At 37.6% G+C, this 24,058-nt stretch overlaps 1 protein-coding gene across 1 annotated transcript in view; it reads right to left on the bottom strand.

Annotated features, from left to right (window-relative positions):
- The window catches only part of LOC131842875 (cell adhesion molecule Dscam2-like), a 56,652-nt gene that overhangs the window by 24,030 nt on the left and 8,564 nt on the right, over positions 1–24,058 (bottom strand). Inside the window, exons 4-8 of the mRNA XM_059191441.1 lie at positions 23,190–23,348; positions 19,481–19,621; positions 15,810–15,927; positions 14,882–15,104; positions 12,087–12,294 (exon numbers count right to left, since the gene is read on the bottom strand). Coding sequence (XP_059047424.1) covers positions 12,087–12,294; positions 14,882–15,104; positions 15,810–15,927; positions 19,481–19,621; positions 23,190–23,348 — 849 coding nt within the window. The remainder of the gene's footprint in view (positions 1–12,086; positions 12,295–14,881; positions 15,105–15,809; positions 15,928–19,480; positions 19,622–23,189; positions 23,349–24,058) is intronic.

The following is a 24,058-nucleotide window of genomic DNA, read 5'->3' on the forward strand; positions in this document are numbered from 1 at the left end:
TCGATACTTTCATACAATCATTCATCACGCTTTTCAATCCCTTACAACCCTTTTTTTGCATTAAAGAGTAGCCTATGCCCTTTCTCAGGATCTAGACTATCTGTGTACCAAATTTCATTTCAATCCGTTCAGTAGTTTTGGCGTGAAAGCGAGACAGACAGACAAAGTTACTTTTGCATTTATAATATTGGTAAGGATATCCTTACACGAAAATATTTTCCTCTAATTTTTAGACAATCTTTATAAATTCGTACATAATTAACTCTCTTTAATATTTAAGGTCCGACAATAAACCTTTGAAATGTCAGACAATTGTCGTTGTAGACAACACTTATATGAAAGCGCCTGGTCAGGGTGATCTTAGTTATAGTAGATTTTTTTATGTATGATAATGGAATGGTGCCCCTGCTTGCGCTAACGGTTTACGTTGGCGGGGCACCAGTGGAGGATCGTGATCAATTCACCAGGAATTTATCACGATGGTTTCCAGGGGAAACCGCGTGGATGTCAACCTGACATGGTACATTGCTAGTATGGGGTCATGAGCCCACATTACTAACAAACCCCTTCCTCAAAGTAATAGTAGATTTTCTATCTATTATGGGCAGAGACCCCGGCCTTACAGACGAAACTGTTATTATAGACCTCTAAGTTAAGGAATCGGGAACTAAGCACTGTGAGTTTAATACAACAATTAAGTTTATAAATGGATTCATTCATAAAGCGAGGAAACCGTTTTGTCAGTGTGCGTCAGTTTTGCTAGTTTGTTAGCAGCCATGTCACATATAAGGACTTTAAAGACTAGCTGGATTCTGCAGATCCCTACAGTTCAGTCCGATTATCACTCTGAATGATTTAATCTTATTGTGTATTAGCTGTTCCCGCGACTTCGTCCGCGTGGAATTTATCTTTATTTTTCTGAAATAAAAGTAGCCTAAGTAACTCCTTATTTCATCAGCTACCTGCCAAAAAAAGTCCCGTCAAAATCGGTCCAGCCATTTCAGAGCCGGAACAAACAGACAGACAAAAATTGTAAAAAATGTTATTTTGGTGTATGTACCGTATTTATATACATATCGGCACCAGTCATTTATACTAATAGCCCAAGAGCCCACGACTGCCAGACATATGTCATTTTAATAAACGTGAAAGTTCTTGTATGTGTGTCCCCAACACAGGTAAGAACGATCCCCAAATATGAAACCTGGATCGTGGTTCCTTTGGCAGGTACCAGGTAACAAAGGTGTAAAAAAAATCATATCAAATTCGTTATTTTAAGAAACTCCATATTTTCATATGTTGTTCGTAGCATTATTATAACTTGCGCTGCTCATTGCCAGACACTTAGTGTGGTTCCAACCCCCCGCCGGACCCCCCTAAACTGTACTATTTTATAAATAAACTTACGTCATTTTAATAAAGCTGAAATTTATATATATTATTGAGAGTTCTCTCAAACTGAGTTTCCTATATTGCCAGACAGTTTTCTTAGTTCGACAACAAGCAGAGCAAGTTATAATACTGTTACGAGCAATATGTGAAAAAATGGAGCATCTTAAAATAACGAATTTGATATGAAATTGTATACACCGTTGTTACCCAATATACGGTTTCAATGAGTCTGGTAGGATAAGGAACCAAGAAAACTGTCTGGCAATTTAGGAAACTCAGTTTAATAGTTCTCTCAATAACATATATAAAGTTCAGCTTTATTAAAATGACGTAAGTTTATTTCTAAAAAGTATAGTTTAGGGGGGTCCGGCGGGGGGTTGGAACCACACTACGTGTCTAGCAATGACCAGCGCAAGTTATAATAATGCTACGAACAACATATGAAAATATGGAGTTTCTTAAAATAACGAATTTGATATGAATTTTTTTACACCTTTGTTACCTGGCTGGTACCTGCCAAAGGAACCACGATCCAGGTTTCATATTTGGGGATCGTTCTTACCTGTGTTGGGGACACACATACAAGAACTTTCACGTTTACTAAAATGACGTATGTCTGGCAGTCGTGGGCTCTTGCTCTAAGCTAACTCGAATTTTCAGTAAATTCGTTTTTTTATGATAAACAGCTTAAAATTGTGTTTTTTATATACAATAAAAAAATATTAAGAAATATATAAAAATAACGAAGTTACTGAAAATTCGAGTTAGCTTTGTATAAATTGCTGGTGTCGATATGCATGTAGTACAAAACGTCTATTTCAATATTACAAACAGACACTCCAATTTTATTTATATGTATAGATTACAAAGCCTATGTAGAATGCACTCCGCTGTGGGTGCTACTTGGTCCTTTTCATTGAAAACTTTATACCACGTTTATGTCACCACGTCTGTTGGACCGGCTCGTGTCCGGAGTTTCGAGAAATATGTGTGGCCATCTCGATAGTACATGAATAGAAGTTTTGTGGGGACAGTGTGTGGGGACAGGGCACAGTCTAGCCTTAGGACGGACGGACTGCAAACAGTGATTCACAATAGTTATTTGTAAGTATATCTATATATACTTCAAATAACTATTATAAATAACTTTAGAACTAATATTCCTATAGACTACCATTATTAATACAAAAGTGTCTGTATGTTTGCTAACTTTTACTACAAAACGGTTGAACAGATCTTAACGAAGCTTAATATGAACGTACGTAAGATATGAACGGGTGCTGTTTGTGGGGACTGGTCTGTTCCAGTTGCGAACACTGATTAAATTTTTTGTTCTTTGTGATATCATATGCTGGTGGTCACTCTATTCTCCCAAATTTCAATTTAAATGTATCTGTATTATTGTAAATATGTACAACATTAAAAAAAAATACGAGCTGAGTTTCTTGTCAGTTCTTCTCATCTCGAAATCATTCCGGACTGACGGTAGATTTGACATATCATAAGAGTCTGTAATAGACTAGATTGAATTTATTGTATCACGAGGTACATAGGTTATATTTTATATAGAAAAAGCAAACAAAGCCGCGGGTAATAATCAGTTTAGAATATATTATATAATACATTACTTTAGAATATATTATATTATTCATTACACGGCACTCTGATCAACCAGCAGCGCGACCAGCGGGGTCCGTCCGGAGGACACCGACAATACCCGAACGGAGCCGACCGCCACTTGTGCATAGTACGGCGGCAAAGTTACACCTTATTTTATAATCTTGTAAAGAATCAGCAATTAAACTATTTATCATATCAACATTTGTATTATTGGATCTGCTGAAGCTCCAACATTACTTGATGCTATTATTAACCACGTATGTATTGTAGGAATTGATTTATGATTGAATACGTTCACACAACATTATAATAGAAACATGGCGTACATGGGCTTCGACATGGTGAATTGAGATTGGATCGATTGGTTACAGCATCCCGGCACGTACGCAGCCGACGGATTTATTTGTATTGTATCCACATAGTATTTGTATCTCTTACAAAATACGTGCGTGAGGAACACTGAGTCTCAGAAATAGAGATAATCTTTATTCAAATAAACTTAATGTAAGCACTTTTAAATAGTCTGATTTCTTACTAGCTACACGCTCCGGCTTCGCACGGATGTCCATGTATCTATATAATAAAATCTATATAAATAAAATTGGAATGTCCGTTTGTAATATTGAATGAACCGTTTTTTACTACATGCATATGAATATAAATACGGTACATACACCGAAATAACACTTTAGACAATTTTTGTCTGTCTGTCTGTCGGTCTGTTTGTTCCGGCTAATATCTGAAATAGCAGGTAATGTAATAAGGAGTAACTTAGGCTATTTTTATTTTGAAAAAATATTTTATTTTAGAAAAAATAAAGTTAAGTTCCTCCGCGGACGAAGTCGCGGGAACAGTTAGTTATATATATAAACTTGAGACATCTGTTAGATTTGAAAAAGTGATGAATACATAAGAGTACATCGAAAATAAATCTAAAACACATGTGGCCATTTAAATAGCAACTTTTTGCAATTAGTAGTAGATTGTGTTCAATAGTCTTGAAGGTGGGCCGGAAAAGAATTGAAAAGAATACGAGCTGAGTTTCTTGTCAGTTCTTCTCATCTCGATATCATTCCGAACTGACGGTAGATTTGACATATCACAAGAATCTGTGATAGACCTACATGTATAAAGATATTTTGAATTTGAATAGATATCAGAACAGACCAGACCCTACAAGCTGCCACCGTTCACGAGTATAACGAGTGAGCCAGCCATCACTAAGCTCAACTATATTTTATGGAGTCCAATGAATAAAAGTGTGAGAATTTTCAATTCGATATGTTTTTTGGTACGTGACGTCATTATTAAATATTCTCCTAATTTTAACGATATATTATTTTCCTTATCTTCTGTTTGGGAATAGATTACAATAAAAGTATGTTCAATAAAATAATTTTAAGCATTTTAGAAGAATAGTTTTGTTTGAATTCTACATCCATACGGAGATTCAACCAAAAAGAATGCATATTGGTCACTTAAACACATTTTATGAAATTTTACATTTTTTACATATTTTACTTACATTTTACATTTCTTTTTGACGTTCATAAGCGGCTAAAATGTCCTAAATGAATAAATGATTTTTGAATTTGAATTTGAATATATATTTATGATTTCATGTGAACACAGACTACCAAACAGTGCATTATCATAAACATTAAAATAATAAACATACAAATAAAATGTATAATATTCATATACTTATTTGATATTCCGCGTATCTCTCGTATTGATATCTTATTAATGCTGTCTTATTTGCAGTCGATATTTTTATAGAAGAGAAGAAATATTAAATAACTCGTTAATTGTATACATATATAGAATAGAATAGAATAGAAAATCGTTCAGTCATGATTCACCAATCAAAAATATGACTATTCAAAAGTGCTTGTAATGAGTTTATTTGAATAAAGATTATTTCTATTTCTATTTCATTTATATATCAAATAAACTTACATTGAAGCACTTTTGAATAGTCATCACATTTCTTTTAATCTACCGCTCATTCGGAATGCTGTCTCATCACAAGAAGAACGAGCAAAAAACTTGTGTGTTGCTCTTTTAAATAATTTTATTATTACTTTACATTTTTAAGTTTAAGTTTGTGAATACAAACTACCAATTAGCACTAATTCAATTAAAAACTCAAATAGAAAAAATATTAAGTATACAACCAACTGGTTGAGAACTGTATAAGAGTGAATCAGTCGAAGTGATCTGAGTAGACCAGTATTATAAATTAAATTAAATTGTGTGAGAAACTTTTATAGAGTAAAAAAACATTGCAGTCTTATGGTAAGTGACTCTAAACTTTCTCAGTCTCATTATTGTCCACGAAGTCAATCGTCTGTAAGTTACAATTATCTAGAAGATTCGTTTTATCAAAATCTAAAACCTGTATCAATGTAACAATCACTTTTGTTCGTAAACATTGTTTATACTTTGCTCAATATATTCTTAGAAATGAATGTTCATTTCTCATCTCCGAGAACTTATAATAAGACCACTTCAACATTTTCCCGCCCGTTTTTTTTCTCAATACGTTTTATCCATTTATGCAATATTTCCTTTATTAAATTCAGTCACATCGCTGTGTTAAACGTTATTGAGAATATTCAAGACAGAGTACTAAATAAACAACATTTGCATACAAAATATATTCCCTTTGTCATCTGGTTGATGTAATAAATTGCTTTTTTGCATAAACACTCGCACATGAAGCTAGAAGAATACTTTGTAAATGTTCACAGTTTTTCAGTTACAGTGATAAATAATAAAAAAGTAGCAATGAAAATCTAATAAAACGATTAAGTATTGAAATAATAATAATCTCAAGATAATTCACACAGCGCCATCTAGATCCAAGTTAAGCTAGCTAAAGCTTGTGTTAGGGATACTAGATAACTGATACAAATACATAGATTTTTCATAAATACATACATATTATACATACAAAACACCCAGAACGATACAAATAATCATACTCTTGAATACAAATGTTTGAGGTCGAAATATTTAATACATATATATCCGGTAAATGTTAGAAATTATTAACATAACTGTGGTAATAATACCTAATTCATTCGTTTTATCCTTCCTATTTATTCAAATACGATATCTAATATTGAAGTTGGTTGTTGCTAGCATCAAATAATTATTTTATATTTGACTCTATGGTAATAGCAATGCATAAGTGACAGAGGGTGTCTCCGTTGGATTCTTTGTCTTTCTGGTTTCCACGATTTTGTTTAATTCAATCAATAAAATTATTATTAGATTTAAATATAATAAGTTTGGTCCATCACCACCAGCAACCCACAGTCCACGCTCTCAACATCCTTTTGCTGCTGTGACTACAGTTGGCCTTTACAGCTTCACTAGACGATAGCGGGCGAGTGCAGATGGCACTCCAAACCAAGGAAGGACTTATAAAGAGGCTGAAGGTCAACTCGCGCCTGACGGATACGACTTTAGTCTGAGGGCACCGCTAGGGGTTCGAACCTGGGCTCAGGCCGTAATATCGATCCCCGTTTGAATTGAACGGGGGATCCGTAACAATGGCAAAAGCAGATCAAACTGTATTGCAACTGTTCCTTAAATTTGGGTCGCGTTAAATTACTTGAGATAATAATAACCGTGTGATGCTGGGAGGTGCCACCGAATTAGTAACACGTGGTCGATTTGATTCCAGTCGGTTGCCTCGCATAAATGGGGACCATCTCTCAAGGCACTCAAGTAGACGTTTTAGTTAGTTATAAATATTGTTGTTTGCGTGCTGATGCGAGAATGCATTGGCATAAGTTCGCTGAAGCGGTTCGCTTTCATATAAATAGTGTTAACTAGTGTTGCCAGATTTTTCTTCAGCTTGTAAGAGGGCAATGCTAAAAAAGACAAAAAATACGGGAGTTTAGTTTTTTACCCGTGACAAATACAAAACAAAATTATATAGTGACATTCTGTATTTATGTATATATTTTCTGAGGAGCTAGTCTGATTTAACATATTTTTATTATTTTTAAAATATTTATAAAAATCAATACAATTATAATCGTAATCATCAACTAGCTTTTTATTAAATTAGGGGTGCGAAAGTTGCGTGCGTGAGTATTTTTGTCTAGCGTAGATCGATTTAATAAGAGCGCGGTTCGAATCGAGACAGAGTCAGTCCCGCCGGGACATTTTAAACTGACCCTAAAATACGGGACGTCCCGGGAAATACGGGACATCTGGCAGCGTAGTAACTATGGTCTGAGACACCATTAATTAAGAATGGTAAAGTCAAACATGTTTCTTTATTTAAGGCATTCAGAGTAACCTGAAACGGAACGGCAGAGGCCGGAGCCAAAAATAATCTTTGTGACGTTGACAAGTAGATTGATGGATGGACGTAGCAGGAGTTTGGAGTGTTTATTATCAAACAAATAAGATAAATGTAATTGTGAATATTGTGAGCATTGGGGGGTTTATTAGTTGGGACTGGGGAGATACCACAAGTAGTGAAGGTGAGTGTTAATGCATTCTAAAAAGGCTCTCTAAATCTACACCCGTGTCACAAGTCACGGGCGCTACTTGGGGTTCAGTGGCCAATAGATGCAACAGTTTCATCTTGTTTTGATAACAAGATGAAACTGTCGACGACCTCGGTGGTCTAGCGGTCTAGCACACCGCTTTACGTCCGATGATCGTGGGTTCGATTCCTTGCACGACACAAACATTTGTATTCATGTGTATGATTGTTTATATCGGTCTGGGTGTTTTTATTTATTTATTTATTTAGGAAGATTAACGCTGTAATTTTACATGTTACTTGTCATATCAAATTGTTCTATGCCAGTTAATAATCTTCGCCAATAGTGTTTTCTATGTATGTATGTATGTATTTACGAAAAAAAAATCTATGTACTTGTATCAGTTATCTAGTACCCGTAACACAAGCTTTAGATTGCTAAACTTGGGACTAGATGGCGCTGTGTGAATTGCTGATTTTAATATTATTTTTTAAACTTAAGAAAAATTCTCGTCTCCTCTCTTAAGGAGAGGAGATGGCAACTTATCCCCGGCAGAAGCACAGTCGGCCGAGGTTATTATTATTATTATTATTATTATAAAAAAACTTGTAGTTAATGAACGAGTTGAATGAATGAATGAATGAGTTTTTTAGTGTTTAGAATTGATTCAGAGTCCCTCGCACCGGGGCGCGTGGCAGCGGCGCGGCGGATGCGGTCAGAGAGTGGATTTAATAGGGTGGACCACACAGGTGTCAACTTCCATTCGTTTCAGCAAGTAGTCGATTATCGACAGATTTTTTTGGTTGTAATCATTATCATTACATAGTATAAAAAGTCGCTGTCGCTGTCGCTGTCTGTCCCTATGTATACTTAAATCTTTAAAACTACGCAAAGAATTTTGAAGCTGTTTGTTTTTAATTGATAGAGTGATTCAAGAGGAAGGTTTATATATATATATAATATATGTATACACGTGCGAAGCCGGGGCGAGTAGATAGTAATAAAGTAAAATATATCCGTTGTGTAGTTTTAAAGATTTAAGCATACATAGGGACGGACAGACAGCGACAGCGACTTTGTTTTATACTATGTAGTGATATTATTTGAAGATTCATTTAGTGATAAGTAATACTAGATATAAATGTATATACCAAAACCCTTGGCCGGTGTGGTAATCGTGAGCTATTTTCGTTTCATGGCGAAATCCTTATTCTCTACAAGAACATATTTCTCAAACGTTACAACTTTGCCAATTATATGTTTGAATAAATATACATAATAAATACAAACTCGGCTGTATATAAAGTTCCGCGAGTTGCATGTAAGGCATCCCGCCTTTGTGCCCAAGTGCAGAGCGAGGCGGGATGCCATTGTGCTGTTCAGTAATATGTGCATAAATTGAATACATCCATACTACTCCACTGACAACTAGAATGATACAACAATTTTACAATGTACTCTATGGATTCCAATGAATTTGAAATGTAATATTTTTTTTATTATTATTACGCTCCCCAAACCCCTGATTGTAAACAATCGAAGGTTGCAATTCCAATAACAAACCTACGACTCACAAAACGTCTATTAAACCTAAATAGGCATAACTTTAAAATAATGATAGGGACAATAACGGGCCACTGTCTCTTAAACAAACATCTGTACACATTAGGTGCTACAGACAGTCCCCTTTGTCGGGGCTGCTATGAAGCCGAAGAAACGGCCGCTCATGTAATCCTGGAGTGCTTGCAGTGGCCACACAACGAACACAAATCCTCGGAACGGTGAGGTCGCTCCGTGAAGCCTGTGAAGACACCAGGAGTCTTCTGCGCTTCTGGGAGGAGCTTGGCTGGCTGCGTTAGTAGTCTGGCTCTACACGCACAACGGACCAAATGTGAGGCTAACTTTACATTACATTACATTACATTATTATTACGCTCTTACTTTCCATAGACCATTAAGTCCATGCCCTTTTTCGTTTACTTTTAGAATCTTTTATTTATTCTGTCTTTCTTTTTCTACCTTTCACCTTCTCCACGAAAATATTATTTTAAATATGTGTGTAGTGTAGGTTTTTTTCTTTTCCCTTATACACTATTAATTGATGGTGTTCTGAGGCTGTGGCACACTTCAGTCTGTCCGGGACTGCGGCCGTGTCGACACCAACCCTAATAGCATCAACACCTATGATCCCTGGAGCTATTTTCCCTTCTACTGCAGCACCATCACGAGATTTCTGAATGCTGTCTGTTCGGCGTTGTCAAAAAAAATGTAATATTTCAACTGTACGGTACACAAAGAACATCAATACATTTTCATAAGAGATCATTATTTATTTACTCCATATTAAGTATTGAACTGAACGCTTTAATTTTAGACGTATCGTATAAAAGGCAGACGATACCCAATTGGATGGGACTCTAATTATTTTCGCATGCTCCAGGGAGTTCCCGGCGCGGCTCGCCTCGCCTCGTCGCAGTACTCGAACACAGGCAAAGCAAGACGTTTCAACAAATGCCTTTCGCTGATTGATTCCGACTCTAGATCACGACACTACATTGAGATTGATTGCGACACCACCGCACCCCCTCTCGTTCAACCCCCCGTGCCATCCCTCGCCGCCCCCGTCTCAGCCCACTGTCTCCCGTTCTGTTCGTACCCTATTTGGCCGCGAAATCACTTTTCATATTCGATTTTTATGACAACAAGTGACATCGATGTATTTTCTTAGCGCTTTATTGAATTGTCGATTGTCAGATGAGTGCGTAAAAGGTTTTGGGTGGTAGTAAGGAATATAGAACAGATGCTGTCCACACTAATTATGGACATTGTGATAAAAATTATGACCATCGGATTACGTGGTAATTTCCATTAGCGCACTATACATTAACTGGTTACAAGAATGTCTGCTTGTAAATGTATAGTCTATAAGCGTAATGTATTACATGCCGCGCCGTCTGCTCCGGTTGCAGTGCACGTCGCGAACTGCATGCACACTGATAATAAATTATGAAAAGTTGCATTCACAGCAGTTCATAAGCGATATATATTACATGAAGTAACTTTACTAAATTGAACACGATTTGCATATAAAATTTGTATCGGTTTGGGTGTTTTCTATGTTTATAGTATACGAATTAAAAAAAAAAATCAAATTAAAAAATCATTTATTCATGTAGGACATTTTAACCGTTTATGAACTCTTAATTTTTTTTACATTATAATTTTATTTTTTTACCTACCGTCCAGTTCGGTATATAGATTGAGAAGAACTGGCAAGAAACTTTTTTTTAAAGCCAGTTTATTTACAATGTATGTATATTTATATAGGTGTCTATGTCTAACATTAAATGAAAATCCCGTGCATGAACAACTATTGCCATGCACGCTCGTATCTATAACTGTAACACAAACTCTGCGTAACTTAGGACTAGATGGCGCTGTTTGAAATGTCCAAGGATATTTTATATTATTGATAATTGACGAATCTTTTAGCTTTGTATAATTTATGAATATATATGCAAATTGACATATCATAAGATTCTGTATTAGACCTACATGAATAAAGATATTTTGAATTTGAATTTAAATGTAATAAATACATCAGAATACCTATATGGTATTCAAAATTCAATTCAAAATTTTATGAGATGTAATGTTGATGAAATAAAACAGCTTCCCCGCAGTAGACCGGTGCTGGCTCGGTACTGTGCCCGGTGGTGGATGGCTGGCTCTTTGTGGTCACTTAATTGACGTGGATCTAGTGCAGTGTACATCAACGCTGTTTTTCATATTAATACGAGTACACACGGCAATTATAGTAATAATATTATTATATAGATATTAATATTGGTGATCTATACATATAAATAAAATGGAGCGTCTGTTTGTAATATTGAAATAACCGTTTTTTACTACAGAATATAAATATGATACATACGCCAATATAATATTTTTAACAATTTTTGTGTCTGTCTGTCTGTACCGGCTAATCTCTGAAATGGCTGGACCTATTTTGACGGGACTTTTTTTGGCAAGTAGCTGATGTAATAAAGAGTAACTTAGGCTACTTTTATTTTAGAGAAATAAAGTTAAATTCCACGCAGACGAAGTCGCGTGTATATATAGGATTGTTATCCAATATGTGGAATAATTAATTGTTAACGTCATAGTGAAAGCAGTTATTGACTTATTTTAACATTTGGCTTGCTTAAAACTGACGTGGGAACTACCATATTGTAGAAATATGTAATTAAACTATTTATAACTGGCAAAATGTTTAAGATGGTAGACAGTGGAGTGACATCACTACATATTATAAAACTAAGTCGCTGTCGCTGTCTGTCCGTCCCTATATGTGCTTAAATCTTTAAAACTACGTAACGGATTTTGAAGCGGTTTTTTAATAGATAGAATGATTCAAGAGGAAGGTTTATATGTACAATACATGTACATCCAGGCGAAGCCGGGGCGAGTAGCTAGTATACAAATAAAAATAAATTACCAACCTTTTATTAGGTTACCTTCGACACCAGTCACTATAGTGCTTGTAGATGTGCCACTTACCTCCCAGCCGCAGCTCAGCAGAAGCGTGTACCGCATACGACCCTCTTCTTGCGAAGCACTGGTAGAGTCCGCGGTGCGAGCGAGTGACGGCCCGCAGCACCAACTCGGGCCCGCTGCCGGCCGCCACGCCGTCGTGCAGCCACGTGATGCTCCCTGAAGGGTCGCTCGCGCTGCAGTTGAGGCGGGCCGTGCTGCCCGTGTCAGCCACCTACAGGAACACAGGAGAGAAGGGAAATTGTTAGTAACGTGGTCTGTAGACCCCATTGGTAGCAATGTACCATATCAGGTTGACCTCCAAGCGATTCTCCCTGGAAACCATGATAAATTCCTCGTGATTTGTCACGATGGGTTAACTGACCTGACCTCATGTGTCTGACCCCTTTGCCAGCAACGAACTATGCCAGGTTGATTTTCACGGGGTTCCTCCTAGAAACCATCATGATTCCTCGTGAATTTGTCTATTGTCGATGGGCTAACTGACCTGACCTCATGTCCATCCTATCATCCTCCACTGGTGCTCCGCCAGTGTATACTGTTATCGCAGACGGTTGCACCATTCCATTATCATCTATTAAAAAACCTACACACGCAGTTAGTTAGAAGGGGGAGTCCCTTCGATCGATCCTCCGTGCAATTCAAACGGGGATCGATATTACGACGGCCTCAGCCGAGGTTCGAACCCCTAGCGGTGCCATCAGACTGGAGTTGTACCCGTCAGGCGGGATTTGGCCTTCAGCCGCTCCACAAGTTCTTCCATTGGTTTGGAGTGCCATCTCTACTCGCCCCCTATCGTCCGGTGAAGCTGTAAAGGCCAGCTGCGGTCAACTAGTCCGAAGAAAAAAAAGCTAGTATTTATGACGTAAATGTTACCACAGTCCGGCCGCTCAAAGTTTCTGACAAGTTATGTCAACTATTTGTTTTGTAGTGATGTGACCAAATGACTTTGAAACAGCGCAGTTTGATGTGGTTTGACTTTTGAATACTATTGTTTTTATATCTGTTCAGTAGTTAATAGTTAATAATTTTAGCCTAATAATAATAATAATCTCAGGACAATTTACACAGCGCCATCTAGACCCAAGTTAAGCTAGCTAGAGCCTGTGTTATGGGTACTAGACAAGTGATACAAATACATAGATATATTTTTTTTATACATACATATTATACATAGAAAACACCCAGACCGATACAAACAATTATACTCATGAATACAAATATTTGTGCCGTGTGAGGAATCGAACGTAAAGCGGTGTACTAGACCGTTAGACCACCGAGATCGTCAAAAATTAAGATTAATACGTTTATTGTAAGTTGTAATAATGATAAATTGAAAATTTATTTCAATGTTATCACACATTAATAGGGCAAATAAAAGGTGTTTAAAGTTTTGATGTAAATTGCACGTCAGTTCAAAGTTATATCGGCCATTCGATCCCGACCTGTCAGAAACGAAAACTCTATGCGGCCGGACTTTACTTTGTCCATGTTAAGTCCAAGTCAATACGTAAAACTATCAATTAAGAGTGGGTGGATATTCGACAAGAATAATTAAACAGTATCATGCTCTCCCCCTATAATAATGAAGTCACTAGCTAACGTTGTTTTGTTATATCTACATATAAATAAAATTGGAGTGTCTGTTTGTAATATTGAAATTTTTTACTACATGCATATGAATATAAATACAGTACATACACCAAAATAACATTTATTACAATTTCTGGCTGTCTGTCTGTACGTTTGTTCCGGCTAATCTCTGAAATGGTTGGACCGATTTTAACGGGACTTTTCTTGGCAGGTAGCTGATGTAATAAGGAGTAACTTAGTCTACTTTTATTTAAAAATAAAGTTAAATTCCACGCTGACGATGCGCGGGAATGCGTATATATTAAACTAGCTGTGCCCGCGGTTTCACTCGCGTTAAATTTCCATAAAAAATATAGCCCATACGTAATTTTGATGCCTAAGCTATATTACTGTACAGTTTCATCAAAATCCGTCCAGTAGATTTTTAGTAGCGTGACAGAGTAACAAACATCCATACTTACAAACTGTTGCATATATAATATTATTAGGATTGAGATTATATTCTACAAGCTGTTAATTACCTAAATAAAACATTAAAAAAATCGCATCAGATAATGTATATACATACAAAAAAAAGTTTTGAATACGTATCTTGTAACTCGATAAAGTGACAAAAAAACAAAGAAAAACTTAACTGTTGTTGGCGTATATTCTTTTAGAAAACTCTGAAATAACGACTAAACACCAGCGGCGGTTACACATTAAAGATAATAGCGAATTAAGTCAAGGAAATAGTTTACCGCAAGCTCCGCTGTAAGTGGGGCCTGACCCGGCCGTCCAGCGACTTTATACCGGATCATACAAACATTATGCATGGAACTTTGTTATCTCTATGATTCTCATGTTACCCATACATTCTATAATCTGACATGATTATTTACACAACATGAAGTAATAGCACTGTGTGAATTGTCCTAGGATTATTATTATTATTTTTTTTCTCAGGACAATCACACAACGCCATCTAGACCCAAGTGAAGCTAACTAAAACTTGTGTTATGGGTACTAGGCAACTGACACAAATACATAGGTACATATTTTTCATAGAAAACACCCAGACCGATACAAACAATCATACTCCTGAACATAAATGTTTGTGCCGTGCGAGGAATCGAACCCGCGACCGTCGAAACTAAGGCGGTGTGTCAAACCTCTGGACCATCAAGACCGTCAAATATTGAGGGTAATAACAATAATGTGTTACGTACGAGGACGGCGGGCGCGACGGTGACAGCCAGGTCGTCTGCGCCATCTACGTGGAGCCTCATCTGCTTGGTGGCGTCCCCATACACGTTGTAGGCCTTGCACAGCCATGCACCGCCCGCGGCGGGGGAGGCTCGGGAGAAGCACAGCGCCGCGCCGCCCGCCCACCACCAGCGCCCGCCCGAAGGCTCCACCGGCTGCAGGCGGCCGTTCATCTCGCGGTACCACCTACACCAAACAACAGTATATGTAGCACTAACAATCAAACCAAATAATTCAATGGATATTATTGCATACTAATTTTCCCCTTTTTTTTAGACTATTCTAATGCTGTTGGCTGCAGCTGGCCTTTACAGCTTCACCGGACGATAACGGCCGAGTGCAGATGGCACTCCAAACTTGCACAATGACTTATCTCCGTGGGCTTGGAGTACGCTCTGTACTCGCCCCATTTTCGTTCGATGAAACTGTAAAGACTAACTACTGCCAAGTGCATTAGTCAATACTATTCGAATAAAAAAAAACTAGTGCTTTACTAAACTCAATTCAGTTCAATTAGTTCCACATATAGGACTGACGTTACAACTGCAATATCATAAGAATGAACAAATAAATCATATATGAAGGCAGATATAAAAACATATATAATATACTGTGACAAAATGTTAGACATAGACACCTATATAAATACCTATGCATTGTAAATAAACAGACTTTATAAAAAAAAGTAATTCAATTGAGTTACTTGCCAGTTCTTCTCAATTGGATCTATAAACCGAACTGGACAGTAGGGAAAAAAATTATAATGTAAAAACTTACGTTCATAAGCGGCTAAAATATCCTACATGAATAAATGATTTTTGAATTTGAATTTGAGAAAAAAAAAATATTATTCTTACAAACATTGGCATAAACTGAGAAACTATAACTTACGTGTAATGAGGCGGAGGGTACTCAGAAGCGACGCAGGGTATACAGAAGTCAGCGCCGGCTGCCACCGACACTTCGTTGGCGCTCGCCACCACTCGAGGTGCAGAATTAGAGGGTCCCGCTGACGTTAACAATCATAAATTATTTGCTTCCCAGTTTTATTGAAAAGTAGATTGGAAACTATTAGTTGACTGTACTGTGGTCAGGCCTACTTTTGAAGACAGAACAACCAGAACTTCACACTGTATGGAAACTATTAGTTGACTAGTACTGTGGTCAGGCCTACTTTTGAAGACAGAACAACCAGAACTTCACACTGTATGGAAACTATTACTTGACTGTATTGTGGTCAGCCTACTTTTGAAGACAGAACAACCAGAACTTCACACTGTATGGAAACTATTACTTGACTGTATTGTGGTCAGGCCTACTTTTGAAGACAGAACAACCAGAACTTCACACTGTATGGAAACTATTACTTGACTGTACTGTGGTCAGGCCTACTTTTGAAGACAGAACAACCAGAACTTCACACTGTATGGAAACTATTACTTGACTGTAATGTGGTCAGGCCTACTTTTGAAGACAGAACAACCAGAACTTCACACTGTATGGAAACTATTAGTTGACTGTACTGTGGTCAGGCCTACTTTTGAAGACAGAACAACCAGAACTTCACACTGTATGGAAACTATTAGTTGACTGTACTGTGGTCAGGCCTACTTTTGAAGACAGAACAACCAGAACTTCACACTGTATGGAAACTATTAGTTGACTGTATTGTGGTCAGGCCTACTTTTGAAGACAGAACAACCAGAACTTCACACTGTATGGAAACTATTAGTTGACTGTACTGTGGTCAGGCCTACTTTTGAAGACAGAACAACCAGAACTTCACACTGTATGGAAACTATTAGTTGACTGTACTGTGGTCAGGCCTACTTTTGAAGACAGAACAACCAGAACTTCACACTGTATGGAAACTATTACTTGACTGTACTGTGGTCAGGCCTACTTTTGAAGACAGAACAACCAGAACTTCACACTGTATGGAAACTATTACTTGACTGTACTGTGGTCAGGCCTACTTTTGAAGACAGAACAACCAGAACTTCACACTGTATGGAAACTATTACTTGACTGTAATGTGGTCAGGCCTACTTTTAAAGACTACAGTGTGAAGTTCTGGTTGTTTTATCCTTCAAGGAATAGAATAGAATAGAAAATCATTTATTCAAATAAACTTACATTGAAGCACTTTTGAATAGTCATCACATTTTTTTTAATCTATCTCTCATCTCATCTCATCTAGCTCATTCGGAAAGCTGTATCATCACACGAAGAACGTGCAAGAAACTTGTGTGTTGCTCTTTTAAATAATTTTATATTTTAAGTGTGTGAATATAAACTACTGATTAGCACTAATTCAATTAAATAATCAAATAGAAAAAATATTGAATACACAACAACTGGTTAAACAATTAATAAGAGGACAGTGCACATAAGACACATTTTGTGTAATAATAATAATCTCAGGTCAATTCACACAGCGCCATCTAGTCCTAAGTTAAGCTAGCTAATGCTTGTGTTACGGGTACTAGATAACTGATACAATTACATAGACATTTTCGTAAATACATACATATTATATATAGAAAACACTCAGACCGATACAAACAATCATATTCATGAATACAAATGTTTTTGCCGTGCGAGGAATCGAACCCGCGACCATTGGACGTAAAGCGGTGTGCTAGACCGCTAGACCACTGAGGTCGTCAAATCGTATATATAGTCACAAGATAATTAAATATAAATATTAAATAGTCTGTTACAGAATCCACTTTAATAAAATTTATATTTAAATAATAGAGTTTATTTTGTTATTATAACACCGTACTAAATTGGGTAAAAAAAAGAACTTAGAGACACGCGTGGCGAGCTTATGTTGTGATGGATAAAAATGAATTTAAAAATTTTCGCATGGCTTCAGAACTACTTAACAAGTTACCGACAGAAATGTCATATTTCTCTCTACTTTTGATGTGAGACAATTATATAAAGCAGTAAGGTTGATATTATAAAGTAGGTATAGAGCAGGAGTGGCCAACTTGATGAGACCCAAGATCTCATGTTTACTATTGAAACCCTGTGCGAACTACCAATTACATACTTATTGAAATCTTAAATGAAACACAGTTTAGTACACAATCATGTAGTATTTTTTTATTTAATTAAGAGAGAAAACATGAATGTGAAAATTATTCTTAGTAACTTACACAGGTACTTATTTCTTAGTGTGAGTATTGCGTCTGAGCATCCACTAGTTTAACAAAATCAGGTTTGTAGTTGGAAATTGCCAACCTTTTTTACGATTACATTGCGTAGTCTGGTCTTCGTATTTATATTTTTTGATCTACTGGACTAACAGTCGCGATCGACCTGTTGGCCACCCCTGGTATAGAGGATGCCTCCTAAGTATCCGAGGTCGGCTAACGTGCAGCCAATTCCCGATAAGGACATTAAAGGAAATGAACTTTAGCGTAATTAAATTGGTCGAGAGGGCGCGCCGCCGGAGGAACATTATAGCGCAGGCAACACCAGCGTCTAGATTTTCAATGTATTTTCTATTTTAAAAGCGAAGTCGTCTTTTAAATAGTTTCCACTGCGAGCAACAAGTAGTATTTAATTTATTTTAATTGTGTACAAAGTTATAAATGAAATGCAAGAGTTAAATATAAATAATTTAAATAAATTCTATGCAACATGTCCACTACACAAACTTTCTTCCGAAATATAATATTGTATTTCGGGGTCCTATTAAATATATCTGTTTAAGAAAATTTGTCGTGACATAGAGACACAAATTTTAGCAAAAATAAATAGTTACAGTAAATAAGTTGTTATAGGACTTGAGTCAACACTTTCAATTTCATCTGTACTTCATCTCAGACAAGACACTCGGCAAAGCACCGCTCACAAAGGCACTGCGTACATTGAACACAGCGGAACAAACAGGACTGTTTTTTTGTCACAATGTATTCGATGTCACCCGCGTGAAATTTATAGCCTACATGTTATTCTAATGTATTACTATTATTACTGTAAAGTTTTATCAAAATCAGTTCAGTAGTTTTTGCGTGAAAGAGTAACAAACATCTATCCATATTTGTAACTTTCGCGATATAATATTATTAAGATAAGCTACAAGTAATTATAAAAAATGTATTTGTTACGCTATTGTATTGGGTTAAAATCTATGAATATAACAGTAGAAACAATAAATATATAAGATAAAGAGTGTGTTTTTTTTCGGACTACACTAATGCTATTGGCCGCAGCTGGTCGTTACAGCTTCACTAGACGATAGGGGGCGAGTGCAGATGGCACTCCAAGCCCGCGGAAGGACTTAGGGAGCGGCTGAAGGCCAACTCAAGCCTGACGGATACGACTTTAATCTGAGGGCACCGCTAGGGGTTCGAACCTTGTCTCAGGCCGTCGTAATTTCGAGCCCCGTTTGAATTGGACACGGGATCGATCGGAGGGGCGACCGGGAGCACCCAGGTGCGCTCAGGCTCGCGGTTGATTGCGCGGTTGTGTATGTTTGGGGTCATCGTCTTCGCCGGCGAGGACGGTGTCGTGTGTGTGTAAAAGTGTGGTCGGGAAGTACTCACGTGCGACTGCCAGGTGTACGGGCCGGGAGCGCTTGGTGAGCGCCGTGAGGGCGTGCCGCGCCACGCAGCTGTAGGGGCCTGCGTCCGCCGCGGACACGTCGCGGACCAGCAGCGTGTCGCCGGCCACCACGTAACGAGACTCTAACGAACAAACAAACAAACATCGCACTTATCAGATTCGTCTGCGTGGCTCTATATCTTATATATAAAATTCTCGTATCAGAATGTTAGTTACCATACTCCTCTAATACCCAAACTCCTTTTGCTGTAGCTCAGCAATTCCAGAACACGTCCATTATCATCTCTAAGTGTATTAAGATTCTCGGTATCGACATCTCTAGCGCAGTTGAGTTCCGTATTCACCTCGAAGAAAAGGGCAAGCTGGCGTCCAAAAAACTCGGTGTGCTCAATAGAGCGAAGCGGTACTTCCCTGCGGACCAGAGACTCCTCTTATTTAAGTCTCAAGTTCGGCCGCACATGGAGTACTGCTCTCGTCTTTGGGCAGGAGCACCTGGATACCAGCTCGGTCCTTTTGACTTGGTTCAGAGACGTGCTATGAGAATTGTCGATGATCACAATCTCTCTGGCGGTATCGAGCCACTTAGTTTGAGGCGAGACTTCGCTTTGCTTTGTCTGTTCTACCGATTATGCAACGGACTGTGTTCTGAGGAATTGTTCAATATGATGCCTACGGCCACCTTTTACCATCGCACCACTCGCTATCGTCAGGGAATTCATTTCCACACGCTGGAACCTAAGTGGTCTCGAACAGAGTGGTTTCAGAGGAGCTTCCTCCCGCATACACTTAGGTTGTGGAATGAACTTCCTGCCGAGGTTTTCTCACGAGACTACAGCATGGGGTTCTTCAAGAAGGGTATATTAAGGTTTCTTAAGGGTCGGTGTAGGTACCCGGTACCCCTGGTGTGTCAGGCGTCCATAGGCTACGGTAACCAATTACCATCAGATGGGCCGAATGCCTGTTTGCCACCATAGTAGTATAAAAAAAACGGTTTGACCGATTTTTATAAAGTTTTATATGCATATTCAGTAGGTCTGAGAATCGGCTACTATCTATCTAACTATACTATCTATCTATTTTTCATACTCCTAAGTGATAAGGGTTGTCTACCCCTAACATTATTTTTTTATTTTATGGGCAATATTTTTTATTATGTCTTTAAAAAATACATACAACCCTAAATTTTCAGCCTTCTATCACCAACCCCTATTTTTTAATAGCGTCAGAATTAGTCTGTTTGTTCCGGATAATTTCTGAAATGACTAGACCTATTTTGACGGAACTTTTATTGGCAGGTAGCTGGTGTAATAAGGAGTAACTTAGGCTACTTTTATTTTAGACAAACAAAGTTAAATTTCACGCGGACGAAGTCGCAGGTACAGCTAGTTTTATAATATACATATATCTTACGACAATTCTCTGGTTTCCTTTATCACCTACATTTGTAATGTTGTAATCATGCACAAGCTCTTTTGAAAATAATACGAGCTGAGTTTCTTGTCAGTTCGTCTCATCTCGATATCATTCCGACCTGACGGTAGATTTGACATATCATAAGAGTCTGTAATGGAACTACATGAATAAAGATATTTTTGTTTTGTTTTTTAATAAATTAATCATAATAAGTGGCATACGGCGTAATCAATAAAATATATACGAGCTAATTTAGTACGTCTTAAGCGAGATCATAACAAGTTCTTATCCGGGCCATTCATCAGCGTCCCGCGTGAAATACGGCTGCCCCTCGCCCCCTTCCGGCCCCCAGCCGGCCCCCTGCGTGCCCCTCAGCCGCGCGCCGTGTAAATGAGATATTGCTTTAATTAATATTACTTCGTCCACGACATAAATATGGGTTTAAGTAAAAACGCGCCGCTGTCCGCTCGGGACGTGCCTTTAATTAGACCGCGTACGCACAGTTGTAGCCTGTAGCAGATGTTTTTGTATCGCTAGTTGAATGTAATCGAAACTAAAGATATGTTAACTCTTAATAAATATAACTCGAGTTAACTCGAGTGGAAATTCAGGTAACTCGAGTTATATTTATTACGAGATTCTCAGACCTACTGAATATGCATATAAAACTTTATAAAAATCGGTCAAACCGTTTTTTTTATACTACTATGGTGGCAAACAGGCATTCGGCCCATCTGATGGTAATTGGTTACCGTAGCCTATGGACGCCTGACACACCAGGGGTACCGGGTACCTACACCGACCCTTAAGAAACCTTAATATACCCTTCTTGAAGAACCCCATGCTGTAGTCTCGTGAGAAAACCTCGGCAGGAAGTTCATTCCACAACCTAAGTGTATGCGGGAGGAAGCTCCTCTGAAACCACTCTGTTCGAGACCACTTAGGTTCCAGCGTGTGGAAATGAATTCCCTGACGATAGCGAGCGGTGCGATGGTAAAAAGTGGCCGTAGGCATCATGTTGAACTCGAGTTACCTGAATTTCGTTAACTCTAATACTGTTCTCATAAACTGTGTATCGTCAGAAATAGAAATAATCTTTATTCAAATAAACTCATTACAAGCACTTTTGAATAGTCATATTTTGATTCTACCACTCATTCGGAACGCAAATTCATCACAAGAAGAATGAGCAAGAAACTTGTGTGTTGCACTTTTGAATAGATTTTTTTTTATATATAATAATATATAATAATTAATTATTTGAAAAAGCGCTAAAGGGCGCACAATTAAAAAAACGCGAGCTGATGGTGCGCGCGGTCCGTCTTATTTACGTACTCATTCTTTTCTGCGTGTAAGCCTATTCTTAAGTGCTTATTTAATATAAGCACTCTAGAATAGTCTTTCATGTTTATATAATAACTGATTATTTCTATTTCTATAAAATACTTTTTACTACTATTTCTATGGTCCTTTTCTGTGATACCGTTTATGTCTTCGCTAATGTTAATGATCATGTGGGCCGGCAGGTTGTTGTCAATAAGAAAGACACAAGTTAGTTTATTAAGGGTTGTAACTTAAACCAACTTAGCCCTTTCTCTAACTTTCTTACTTGTTATTCTGTAATTATGTATATAAAGAAAAACAACTATTGAATAGAGCAACACACAAGTTTCTTGCTCATTCTTCTTGTGATGAATCTGCGTTCCGAATGAGTGGTAGAATCAAAATATGACTATTCAAAAGTGCTTGTAATGAGTTTATTTGAATAAAGATTATTTCTGTTTTCTATATAAAATAGTGGACATCTGGCTTGTAGAATTTACTTTTATAGAATTATTGATAGTTTATAAATCATAAAGTATTTCTAGAAAATAAAATAATTGAATTAAAAAATGTAATTATCGAAGAAAGAATATTATATTTCATATTCTCTGTTAAAACTTTAACAGAGAGATATTTATGTGTTGTTGCTTTTATACGTAGTGAAGTATTTTTTTAGGATTAGTCTGTTGTTATTAAGGAAAGTATGTCAGTGGATTAGTATGACGTCTATATTGATTTTATTTACATAGCCTTGGTTAGCCATTAGGTTTACTTAAATAGCCTTGGTTTTCTTTTAATAAATAAATAAATAAATAAGAAACATGACATATATATTACGCATAAAACACGCGCGAAAAAGTTAACAAAGAAATTGTAAAATGCAATACTTCACGGTTGCGCGCGTAGTCTTTCCCGCGCTCCTGATTACACGTGAACATGTATCATTGATCATACCTGCAGTGGGTGCGTGTACGTCGAGTACTGTGTCGCCGCGGTACCATACGGCGGGGCGGACGTGCGGCGAGCTGTCTGCGGCGCGGCACGTGAGCGCGGCCACGCCGCCCGCCCACGCCGCCGCCGCCACCAGCACCGCCTCCCAGTTCACGTCCGACACTTACCAAAACATTATTTCTTATATTGTTATGAAACCTTCACTTTCTCGAACTGCTCTAATGCTGTTGGCCGCAGCTGGCCTTTACAGCTTCACCGGACGACAGGGGGCGAGTGCAGATGGCACTCCAAACCAAGGAAGGACTTATGGAGCGGCTGAAGGCCAACTCCCGCCTGATTGAAACGACTTTAGTCTGAGGGCACCGCTAGGGGTTCGAACCTCGGCTCAGGCTGTCGTAATATCGATCCCCGTTTGAATTGGACGGGGGATCGATCGGCAGATTAATGTGTATGTACATATGTATAATACTTTCTGTAGCGTAATTCTTTGTTCCAATACTCAAGATTTATTGCATTCCATATTTACAGTAAAATATGATCATAATCTATACATATAAATAAAATTGGAGTGTCTGTTTGTAATATTGAAATAACCGTTTTTTACTACATTCATATGAATTTAAATACGGTACATACACCAAAATATTTTTTTTTACATTTTTTGTTTGCCTGTCTGTTTGTTCCGGCTAATCTCTGAAATGGACCGTCAGACCGTCCCGTCAAAATGACGGGATTTTTTAGGCAGGTAGCTGATGTACTAATGAGTAACTTAGACTACTTGGCTAATCTCTGAAATATTAAAAATCTTCTAAAATTATTATCATTACAAATGATTAACATTTAGTATTAATATTTCTTCTAATCTAAATATA

The sequence above is a fragment of the Achroia grisella genome, unplaced genomic scaffold, assembly GCF_030625045.1.
Source record: "Achroia grisella isolate CSIRO2021 unplaced genomic scaffold, CSIRO_AGI_Agris_v1 utg26115, whole genome shotgun sequence".
Lineage (NCBI taxonomy): Eukaryota > Metazoa > Arthropoda > Insecta > Lepidoptera > Pyralidae > Achroia > Achroia grisella.